The 12098-nt window shown below is 49.9% G+C and overlaps 1 protein-coding gene across 1 annotated transcript in view; it reads left to right on the top strand.

Annotated features, from left to right (window-relative positions):
• Positions 1–12098, top strand: part of LOC132836702 (RNA-binding protein Nova-1-like) — a 226212-nt gene that overhangs the window by 29567 nt on the left and 184547 nt on the right. The window contains exon 2 of the mRNA XM_060856107.1: positions 8003–8146. Within this exon, the coding sequence (XP_060712090.1) occupies positions 8003–8146 (144 nt within the window). The remainder of the gene's footprint in view (positions 1–8002; positions 8147–12098) is intronic.

Raw genomic sequence — 12098 nt, 5'->3', positions numbered from 1 at the left:
ATGCTAATTGGAGGGATGTGACCGGGTTCTATTCAATGCATGTTCTGTGTTCCTGTAATGAGTGACGGGTTGTTCCATTTTGTAGGGAAGCCATTTTGGGCATGGCAAAGATTTCACAAACATTTCGGTGCCTCACATTGGTTCCTGGTCTACGGCGCAAGATAAAGGCTGTTTGGCCCATTGACCCTGTGCTAGCCAAAGCCAACCACCTCGCTTTTCGAATCTCCACAGGGTTTTTGTTGATCCTCACAGATAGAGGTGCACTGATCTCCTACTCCCATGGGTTTGACTGGGGCCCAGTGTGCTGCTCTAAGTCACTAAGCGACACGGTGCTGGGTTCAAATCCCACTCCAGGACCTGAACACACACCCAGAGCTGACCCTGCAGTGCAGTACTGAGCTGGACTCCTCTCTACAGTTGGAGAAGACCCCACACCCCTCTCTATTTAATAGGTGGGTGGGGAGGGGGGTGTTCCCTTGGTGTCCTGGGCAAAATTTAACCCCTTCATCACCATCCTAGAAACCATTCTCTGGTTGTTATCACATTTTGTGGATCTTGCTGTGTACATGTTCGCTGTCCAATTTCCTACGTTGGGAAAAAAAACCCATTGGCAGTAGCTGGATGTGAAATGAGTGATTATAAATATCAAACTTCAGGACTTTTACACCATTTGGGCAGTCTAGAATATTATTTCTAGAACACCATTTCTTCTGAATGCTCTTATTGGAAACATTCCCATGTTGTGACATTGCTCTCGCTCTCTCACTTGCACTCACGTTCTGCCCCTCCAGCGTGCTCTCTCTCTGCCCCTCCAGCGTGCTCTCTCTCTGCCCCTCCAGCGTGCTCTCTCTCTGCCCCTCTCGCACGCCGTCTCTCTCTGCCCCTCTCGCACGCCGTCTCTCTCTGCCCCTCTCGCATGCCGTCTCTCTCTCTCTGCCCCTCTTGCACGCTGTCTCTCTCTCTCTGCCCCTCCAGTGCTCTCTCTCTGTGCCCCTCTCACACGCTGTCTCTCTCTCTCTCTCTGGCCCTCTAGCACTCTCTCTCTGCCCCTCTTGCACGCTGTCTCTCTCTCTCTCTCTCTCTCTCTCTCTGCCCCTCTAGCACTCTCTCTCTGCCCCTCTAGTGCACTCTCTCTGTGCCCCTCTCGCACGCTGTCTCTTTCTCTCTCTGCCCCCCTTGCGCTCTCTACCCCCTTCTCCCTTTCCTTTGCCCTCCGACCCCTCCTCTATGACTAATTTGTCTCAGAAACGCAATTATATTCTATTGGTGATCACTCCTCTGCCCCTTACTCCCTCTGACCGTCCCAGTTGACTCCCCCTCCGGCCTGCCCCATCTCCAGAACAATGGCCCTCTGCATGGTGTCCGTGTGCCTGCCAGGGAGTTTGGTTTCCATTTTGGCTGGGATGTCAGCTCCCTGAGGTAACCCCGAGGGGTGCTCTGAGTGGGTTTGGAGGGGTAGGGGAGTCAGAGGTCACGGGTCATAGTGCTGGTTGAAGACCTGAAAATGACATGTGCACATGACTAATTCCCCAGTCAGTAACCCACCAGGATTGCAAATGAAGTATCGCTAATCGCCAGGGAGATTCTTCAATTTCCGAATCGTCATGGTGCAGGAGGGGGCCATAGTGTCTGTCCAGTCCCTTCACTTGTGTGTCATTACCTAGTTCCAATCACCTCCGTTTCTGTTCAAGTGACCAACCCTTAAATCCCTCGATCGGCCCTGCCTCCCCCACATTGCCAGCCACTGCACTCCAGGCCCGTGACTCGCTGGCTGAGAGATTTTCCTCCCAGCACCCTTGCACGTTGCTGTAAATCTGTTACCCCTCGTCCTTCTCTCTCTCATCAGCAGGAACGCTTTCTCCCTCCCTCTACTCTATCCAGCTCATTGATGATTTTGAAAATCTCACTCCAATCTCCTCTCAGCCTCCTCCTGTCCAGGAGCAGTCCCAACTTAAGAGTCACATAACACGGAAACAGACCCTTCGGTCCGACTCGTCCATGCTGACCTGATAGCCTAACCTAATCTAGTCCCATTTGCCAGCACTTAGCCCATATCCCTCTAAACCCTTCGTATTGATGTACCCATCCAGATGTCTTTTAAATGCTGTGATTGTACCAGCCTCCACCACTTCCTCTGGCAGCTCATTCCATACACGTACCACCCTCTGTGTGAAAAAGTTGCCCCATAGATCCCTTTTAAATCTTTCCCCTCTCACCCTAAGCCTATGCCCTCTAGTTCTGGACTCCCCCACCCCAGGGAAAAGATCTTGTCAATTTACCCTCATAATTTTATAAATCTCTATAAGGTCACCCCTCAGCCTCTGACGCTCCAGGGAAAACAGCTCCAGCCTGTTCAGCCTCTCCCTGTAGCTCAAACCCTCCAATCCTGGCAACAGCCTTGTAAATCTTCTCTGAAGTTTCACAACATCTTTCCGATAGGAAGGAGACCAGAATTGCACGCAATATTCCAACAGTGGCCTAACCAATGTCCTGTACAGCCGCAGCCTGACCTCCCAACTCCTGTACTCAATGCTCTGACCAATAAAGGAAAGTATACCAAACGCCTTCTGTCTTTTAAGCATTGTAACTGTACCCACATCCACCACTTCCTCAGGAAGTTCATTCCACACACGAACCACCCTCTGTGTAAAAGAAAGTTGCCCCCATCCCTTTTTAAAATCTCCTCTCACCTTAAAAATACCCTCCCTAGTCTGGAACTCCCCCTCCTGAGGGAGAAGCCCCTTCATTCACCTTATCCATGCCCCTCGTGATTTTATAAACCTCAATTAAAATCAACCTTCTACGTCCCATCCCTGGCAATCTGTCCTCATCACTGACGTTCCTCATTATCTGGAATAATTCTTGTAAATCGCACTAGCATTCTCTCTCCAGTGCACTCACGTTTTCCCTCTAACAAGCCACCCACAACCGTACGCAGTTTAGCGGCACGGTGGCTCAGTGGTTAGCACTGCTGCCTCACAGCGCCAAGGACCCGGGTTCGATTCCAACCTCGGGCGACTGTCTGTGTGGAGTTCGCACATTCTCCCCGTGTCTGCGTGGGTTTCCTCCGGGTGCTTCGGTTTCCTCCCACAGTCCAAAGGTGTGCAGGTTAGGGTGGAATTGGCCATGCTAAATTGTTCATAGTGTTCAGGGGTGTGTAGGCTAGGTGCATTTGTTAGGGGAATGGGTCTGGGATGGATGCTCTTTGGAGGGTCAGTGTGGACTCATTGGGCTGAATGGCCTGCTTCCACACTGTACGGATTCAATGATGATCTTCCATGATGGTACTACAGCTGAAGTTTGACCAGTGTCTGGTACAAGTTCAGCATTACCCACCCTCTCTCCATGCCCCTGTTAATAAAGCTGAGGACACTGTGTGCTTTATGAGCTGCTCTCTCTATCTGACCTATCACTTTCAATGATCTGTGCATGTATACACACAGGCCTTGCCTCACTCACTCTCACACACCTTACTGTCTGTCTGTCTCTCTCTCACACACACACACACACACACACACACACACACACACACACACACACACCCCTCACTCTATTCACTCTAAGTCTTTTGGACAGGAATGAGAGACCTATCCTCCGCAAATTGTATGTTTGAGTAAACACTTTGTGCCATACCAGAGTTAAACCTGGAGCGAGGGAGCAAATGCGAACAAAATACTGGGGCTTTTCCTCAACATCAGATACCCAGCACAGCTACAGGCCATTCAGCCCAACGGTTCAATACTGACCCTTCTCCCACTCCTCCTTCATATTATCTCCCAACAAGGTGTCCTTCTATTCCTTTCTCCCACGTGATGTCTATTGAATTTGTCCGTGGGCTAACAGCGATAATAATGACTGGGTCGGGCTTGGATTCTGAGTGTGATGGATTGCAGTTAGTGAAGCTAAAATGTACAGGGACAAAGATTTTGAGGCAAAGTCATAGGTGTGTGAAAATGAGTAAGAATCTGGTTGGGAGGGATGTACAGAATGAACTAGATAGTCTTGTTTACAGATATTTTTGGAGTCGCGCAGCTCTGTAGAAAATACAGGAACTTTACTTTGAAATAATCTATTGACCGTTTCTCGAAAAAATCTTTCGGCAAGTGTTACTCACCGCCTTCCTGCGTCCCCCGTTGCTATGTAGCTCGTTGCGTTGTGATCCCAGCTTCCCGCGGCACTGCAGCGCCACTGTTAGACGATGAGTGCAATTACAGCGTGACACGTTGACATAGCCGATTCCATTCTGAACGCGAATGCAGGAGATTGTCACAAAAAAAAAAACCCAGGGCCTATGCCCGACTTTAAAACAGGAGCAGCGTTAGTGCACCATCATTATCAATGACTCCGATCTCCTGGCGGGAAATCCGGCAGAGCTCTGCTGGGTGAAGATTAACAGACCTGGGTTTGCAGTTAACAGGATTAAGACAACCTCTGCTTTCCGAATCAGATTAGCGGTGTGTTAATTCAGATTAGCAATTGGAAAGCCGGCTCTGTTTGATTATATGCCAATGAAAGCCCCTCCTCCCAGGCTGTGTGCTTTGGAATCTTCCATCGCCATGGAGTCCTGGAGTATTCCTGGAGTTGGAGGAGATCCGGATTCATTCCGGCTCTTGCCCCAATCCGGGACCCTGTTTTGAGGTCTGATTGTTGTGCCCCACCCCCAAAGCTCCCCTACCTGCCTGCCATGTGGTAGCTGATCAAGTGCCTCGCTAAAGCCCATGGAGCCAACATCCACTGCCCTTCCCTCATCGCTCGTTTTTGTTAGATTACTTAGTGTGGAAACAGGCCCAGCAAATCCACACCAACCCGCCAAAGCACAACCCACCCAGACCCATTCCCCTACATTTACCCCTTCACCTAACATTATGGGCAATTTAGCGTGGCCAATTCACCCTAACCTGCACGTTTTTGGACTGTGGGAGGAAACTGGAGCAAACCCACACAGACACGGGGAGAATGTGCAAACTCCACACAGACAGTCGCCTGAGGCGGGAATTGAACCCGGGTCTCTGGCGCTGTGAGGCAGCAGTGCTAACCACTGTGCCACCGTGCCACCCACTTCTTGTCACCTCCTTCAAAACTCAATCAGGTGGGTGTGGAGCAGACCATCAGGAGAAGGAAGTGAGGGGTGGTTAGTGCCGTCTCTGAGCTCCCCCCCCCCCCCCAATCAGGAAATCCCGCCTCAACTCTGGGATGCCCTCCCGGTGATTCACCAGGACAACAGGATCAGAGTCCACCTGCACAGGGGCAGCGATAAAGGAGGCCTTATGTTTACTTTTAAAATTCTGGTGGGTTGTGATAAAGAATTAGATTCCCTTCAGTGTGGAAATGAGCCATTTGGCCCAATAAGTCTGGCTGGGTTACTCTTCAGAGGGCCGGTGTGGACTTGTTGGGCCGAAGGGCCTGTTTCCACATGGTAGGGATTCTATGATTGTCCGATACCGTCTGTACCGTGATGGTTGCGTCCTTGTGCGACCCCTTGTTATAGAAAACTCAGGCTTTCGAAACAACGGCTTAAAGTGTCGGTATTAGGGCCAATGCACACCTTAAAGGTTCGTGCTGTAGAAACAGCGTCCCCATTTTGTCAGTTGTGCTGCGGTGAATTAGTGTTGATGAAATGCGCAGAATGACCTGTACCTATCCAGACGCCTTTTAAATGTTGTCATTGTACCAGCCTCCACCACTTCCTCTGGCAGCTCGTTTCATACACACGCCACCCTCTGTGTGAAAAAGTTGCCCCTCAGATCCCTTTTAAATCTGTTCTCTCTCACCTTAATCCTATGCTCTCTAGCTCTGGACCCCCCCTATCCTGGAGAAAAGACTGTTGACTCTCTCCAAGCCCCTCATGAATTTACACACCTTGATTGGTTTTCCCCAAACTGGTTTTATTTGTCCGAAGGGACTGGCTGTCTGAGGCAATGGCAGGGGAACAGCTGATGGGAGTGGTGACGGAATGTGAATGGTGAGCCCACACTATGGGGAAAATGTCACTCTGGGCTAGTATGGGGATGATGAGTGGTCTCAGAGGTGGTCAGAATCGAGAGTGATTTCCACAGACCAGCCTCACAAACACTGGGGCTACAGGAGTGGCTTTGAGACTCGGAATACTGTGGTGAGTAACTCCCCATCTGACCTCCCCCCAAAGCCTGTCCACCATCGACAAGGCACAAGTCAGGAATGTGAGGGAATACTCCCCGCTCCCCCCTGGATGGGGGCAGCTCCAACAACACTCCAGAAGCCTCAATGCCATCCAGGACAAAGCAGCCCCTGCTTGATTGGGATCCCATCCACAAGCATCCCCTCCCTCCACCCCCCTGACACTCAGTAGCAGCAGCGTATACCATCTACAAGATGTTCTGCAGCAGTTTGCCAGAGATCCTCAGACAGCACCTTCCAAACCCATGACCACTTCCATCCAGAAAGGCCACAGATAAGGAAACCCCCCCTCCCCCACCTCAAACTTCCATCAAGCCACTCGCCATCCTGACTTGGAAATATATCACTGGCCCTTCAGTGTCAATGGGTCAAAATCCTGGAATTCCCTCCCTAGTAGTTACAACATTTAAAAGACATTTGATGACGTACATGAATAAGAAATGTTTGCAGGGGATATGGGCTAAATGCAGGCAGGTGGCGACTTAGGTTGGTTTGGGATGATGGGTCAGCATGGATTGGTTGGGCCGAAGGGTCTGTGTCCATGCTGTATGACTCAATGAAAGAAAAAAAATACCTTCCACCCGTGTAGTGTGCACGGAACATCGCAAAGTGATCTACACCCAGTGAACCGTTTACATAGAACAATACAGCGCAGATCAGGCCCTTCGGCCCTCGATGTCGCGCTGACCTGTGAACTAATCTAAGCCCGTCCCCCTGCATTATCCCCTCATCATCCATGTGCTCGTCCAAGGATTGTTTAAATCTCCCTAATGTGGCTGAGTTAACTACACTGGCACTTCTGAAGGGGAGGCCCTGTAGTAAAGTGATGTGGAAGTTATGTCCAGCAAGCAGTACTTGGTCTCCAGCGTGAAATATTAATGCACAGACAGATCTTCCAGAATGCAATGGTTGCGTTCCTGTGCAACCCCGCGCTATACAACAATCGCGCAGTACAAACAGCACTTAGTGTTGGCAAACTCCCAGGGTGCTGCCTGGGCTGGAGGGCATGTCTTATGAGGACAGGTTGAGTAGGCTGACTTTTCTTATTGGAGTGAAGAAGGATGAGAGATGACTGGATAGAGATATGACATAGATAGAGTGGACAGTCAGAGACTTCTTCCCCACGGCAGAAATGGCTCTCACAAGGGGGTATAATTTTAAGGTGATTGGAGGAAAGTTTAGGGGCAATGTCAGGGGTAGGTTCTTTACACAGAGAGTGGAGGGTGTGTGGAATGCACTGCCAGTGGGGGGAGTAGAGTCAGAGACCGTAGGGACGTTTCAGTGACTCTTGGATAGGCTCCTGGATGATCGTACAATGAAGGGTACGTGGGTTAGTCTGATCTTAGAGTAGGATAAAAGGTCGACACAACATCGAGGGCCGAAGGGCCTGTACTGTTCTATTTTATAATTGCCATCACGCTCTCACACTCTCAGTCTCACACTCTCAGTCTCACGCTCACGCTCACACGCTTTCTCTCTCTCTCTCTCACACTCGCTCTCTCGCCCACTCTCTCGCCCACTCTCTCGCCCACTCTCTCGCCCACTCTCTCGCCCACTCTCTCGCCCACTCTCTCGCCCACTCTCTCGCCCACTCTCTCGCCCACTCTCTCGCCCACTCTCTCGCCCACTCTCTCGCCCACTCTCTCGCCCACTCTCACTCACTCATTCTCACACTCTCTCTCTCACATTCACATTAACACACACTCTCTCACTCACACTCACACTCTCACACTAGAAGTTTGTACTTCAGAAACAGCGATCCCTACTCGTTCAATCACGTCATAGCCAGTCTGCATTAATGTTCTAGCAGAACTGATCATCAATGTATTTTCCTCTTGCTTTACAGAGGAAGGTGAATTCTTCCTGAAGGTTTTGATCCCGAGTTATGCTGCTGGATCGATAATCGGAAAAGGAGGCCAAACCATCGTCCAGTTGCAGAAGGAGACCAGCGCTACGATCAAACTCTCCAAGTCCAAAGACTTCTACCCCGGTGAGTATTGGACCGTGTCTGCCTGCTCGCGGGATGGTCTCGGCTCTGGGTCGTTGGGCCTGTGACCTGAACGGGCTGAGTTGCTTGCTGTCATTTGAAGGGAGGGGGGTGTGTGTGTGTGAATGCAAGGTTTCTGTGCGGCAGATTCTTATTGTTTGAAATGGCCTCCACTTGCCACAAGCCTTCTCTCAGAGGCAGGTAAAATTACGGACACAGAATCCCCGGAATCAGGCCATTTGGCCCATTTGAGTCCACACTGACCCTCCAAAGAGCACCCCAGCCAGACTCCCTCCCCTACCTGATATCCCCTGCATTTTCCCCATGGCTAACCCACCTCGCCTGCACGTCCCTAGACACAGTGGGCAATTTATCACGGCCAATCCAACCAAGCCATACAAAAGGACCCGGGGGATCTGGCCAGACAGATGGATTATCGATCTGTAAGTTGTTTAATTCATCTAATGCAGAGTGGGAAATGGTCCTGGTCAGATAGAGCTCTGTGATGGCTGCAGGTAACATCGAGTCATACAGCACGGAAACAGGACCTTCGGGTCCAACCCGTCCATGCCGACCAGATATCCCAACCTAATTGAGTCCCACCTGCCAGCACCCGGCCCATATTCCTCTCTGTCGCAAGTGTGGTGCTGGAAAAGCACAGCAGGTCAGGCAACATCCGAGGAGCAGGAGAATCGACGTTTCGGGCATAAGCCCCTCATCAGGAATCAACATTCCTGATGAAGAGCTTATGCCTGAATTGTCGATTCTCCTGCTCCTCGGATGCTTCCTGACCTGCTGTGCTTTTCCAGCACCACACTCTCGACTCTGATCTCCAGCATCTGCAGTGCTCACTTTCTCCATATCTCTCCAAACCCTTCCTATTCATGTACCCATGCCTTTTAAATGTTGTAATTGTACCAGTCTCCACCACTTCCTCTGGCAGCCCATTGCATACACGTACCACCCTCTGCTTAAAAAAGTTGCCCCTTAGGTCCCTCTTATATCTTTCCCCTCTCACCCTAAACCTATGCCCCTCTAGTTCTGGACTTCCCCACCCCAGGGAAAAGACTGTGATTATTTATCCTTCATGATTTTATAAACTTCTATAAGGTCACCTCACAGGCTTCAATGCTCCAGAGAAAACAGCCCCAGCCTGTTCAGCCTTTCCCTGTAGCTCAAACCCTCCAACCTGGCAATACCCTTGTAAATCTTTTCTGAACCCTTTCATGTTTCACAACGTCATGTTAAAAGACTGTGTCCTGAGAGATGCAGACACACTGCAACCTGATTATGAGGCCCTTACTTGCCAAAATTGCCAAATGTTTTTAACCATGTAACCAACGGAAGCCGTCCCCTTGGGTCAAGGGTCAGGAGAGGGTGCGGTGTTGGAATTGTGAAAATTGCTGTTGTATTCTGTGGAGATTGAAGCAGTTAATCTTTGCCTTGGTCTGAGTGGAAATCTGCCACCCCAGATTTTACAGAGGAAGCATTCCTGAAAATGTTGTCTGGTCATTTTAACGAGGGGATATTAGCTCCAAACCGTTGCTAATTTAACACCAGATTTGTCACTGCCGCACTCAGCTGTTTGATGCTTACACCACTGGAAATTGGTTTCCCTCCCAAAAAGGTTCTTATGCAGCAGTTGGTGGTGTCAGAGCGGGATGATCTGGGTTCGAGTCCCACCTGCTCCAGACGTGTGTCATAATCAAGCAGCTTGCTTTCCCCACCCTCTGCTGGGGTGAGATTTGGACAAGATCTTCATGTATTTTGTGATGCCCCTCTGGGGATAAGGAGCTGAAGAGGGAGCTTTACTCTGTATCTAACCCTGTGCTGTCCCTGCTCTGGGAGTGTTTGATAGGGACAGTGTAGAGGGAGCTTTACTCTGTATCTAACCCCGTGCTGTCCCTGTCCTGGGAGTGTTTGATGGGGACAGTGTAGAGGGAGCTTTACTCTGTATCTAAGCCTATGCTGTCCCTATCCTGGGAGTGTTTGATGGGGACAGTGTAGAGGGAGCTTTACTCTGTATCTAACCCTGTGCTGTCCCTGTCCTGGGAGTGTTTGATGGGGGACAGCGTAGAGAGAGCTTTACTTTCTTTTACTTTCCATTTATTTTTAGTTTAAAAGAGTAGAGCATAGTTTACTTTCAGTTCATAAGAGTAGAGGGAGTTCACTGTGTATCTAACCCTGTGCTGTTCCTGTCCTTAGTGTGTTTGGTGGGGGACAGTATAGAGGGAACTTTACTCTATATCTAACCCTATGCTGTCCCTGTCCTGGGAATGTTTAATGAGGACAGAGTAGAGGAAGCTTTAGTTTGTATCTCACCCCGTGCTGTCCCTGTCCTTGGTGTGTTTAATGAGGACAGAGAGCTATACACAGTGCATCTAATCCCGTGCTGTCCTGGTCCCGGGCGTGTTGTTGATGAATGATGTTATAAATGAGAATGTACTCCATGCCTAACAGCACCTTTTGTCTTGATGAGCTAAAACTATTCTTTGCTGAGCTTTCTAATACGTTTCTTCTATTCATTGATGGGATCACTGACTATAGCTGAACCACTGCAGTCTATGTGCTGTGGGTAAACCCAGTGCTATTAGGGATGGAGTTCTGGGATTTTGACCCAGCAACAGAGAAGGAACAACCATGTATTTCCAAATGAGGGCAGCTTGCAGGGGGTGGTGTCCCCGTGTATCTGCTGCCCCATGCTCTTCTTGGGGAGGAGGGGCCATGGGTTTGGAAGGTGCATGTAAGGAGCCTTGGTGAGTTGCCACCGTGCATTTTGAGAATTCAATTGTCATTCCTTTTCATTATTTAATGTAACCAAAGCCAACAAATTTACAAAAAAAATTTGCATTTATGTATCGCCTTTTATGACCACCAAAAACTCTGAAGTCCATTAGAGTCAATGCAGTACCTCTGAAGTATGGCTACTGTTGTGACACCACTCTGAGTACAGCAAGTTCCCATAAACAGCAATGTGATAATGACCAACTAATCTGTTTTCTTCAGTGCTGTTGGTTATGGCATAAACATTGCCCTTCGTGATACTGGAATAGGTTCTTCCTTATCAGGCCTGGGTTTTATCCGAACGCAGCACTGCCTCAGCACTGCACTGGTATTTCAGCCTGGATTGGGCAGCACAGTGGCTCAGTGGTTGGCACTGCTGCCTCACAGCGCCAGGGACTTGGGTTCGATTCCAGCCTCGGGCGACTGGCTGTGTGGAGTTTGCACATTCTCCCCGTGTCTGCGTGGGTTTCCTCCGGGTGCTCTGGTTTCCTCCCACAGTCCATAGATGTGCACGTTAGGGATTGGCCATGCTAAATTGCCCAGAGTGTGCCAGTTGGGTTGGTTAGCCATGGGAATTGCAGGGTGCGGGGGGTTGAGCTGGGTGGGATGCTCTTTGGAGGATGGTATGGACTCGATTGGCTGAATGGCCTCTTCCCACACTGTAGGGATTCTGAGATTAATCAAGCCATGGAGTGTGATTTAAACCAGGACTTTCAGACACACTAACACTATGAATCGATGCATTTTCAGTTAGATCACAATGAACTGATCGCGGCCTGAATTTGACTTTCCCGCCTCCCTCCGATATCTTGTGTGTCAAGAATCACTCGACCGCCCCCTTTTAAAATGTTAACCCCGCCTTCACTCCTCTGTGATGACCCTCAGAGAGAGAGAAAGAGAGAGAGGGATTCTCCCCAGCTGTCTTAAATGGGAGTGCCCTTATCTTTAAACCATTCCTGACTCTCCCACAGAAGGAAGCTGTGTTTCATGATCTAACCTCGAGTCCCCTCAGGGTCTTTCCTGGTCTGCACAAGGGCCTGAGCGATTCCGTGAGGAAAGTCTGTCAACCACCGAACCACAATGTTCTGTTGTATAGCTGCCACTGATGTGGGGCTCTGTGCCTACTGGGTGTCCTTTTTACACAGGGTGGCACCGTGGCTCAGTGCCTCCC

This window comes from Hemiscyllium ocellatum, chromosome 47 (genome assembly GCF_020745735.1).
Source record: "Hemiscyllium ocellatum isolate sHemOce1 chromosome 47, sHemOce1.pat.X.cur, whole genome shotgun sequence".
In the NCBI taxonomy this organism is placed as follows: domain Eukaryota; kingdom Metazoa; phylum Chordata; class Chondrichthyes; order Orectolobiformes; family Hemiscylliidae; genus Hemiscyllium; species Hemiscyllium ocellatum.
Note: the sequence above shows the minus strand (reverse complement) of the source record. Positions and strands in the feature narration are given on the sequence as shown.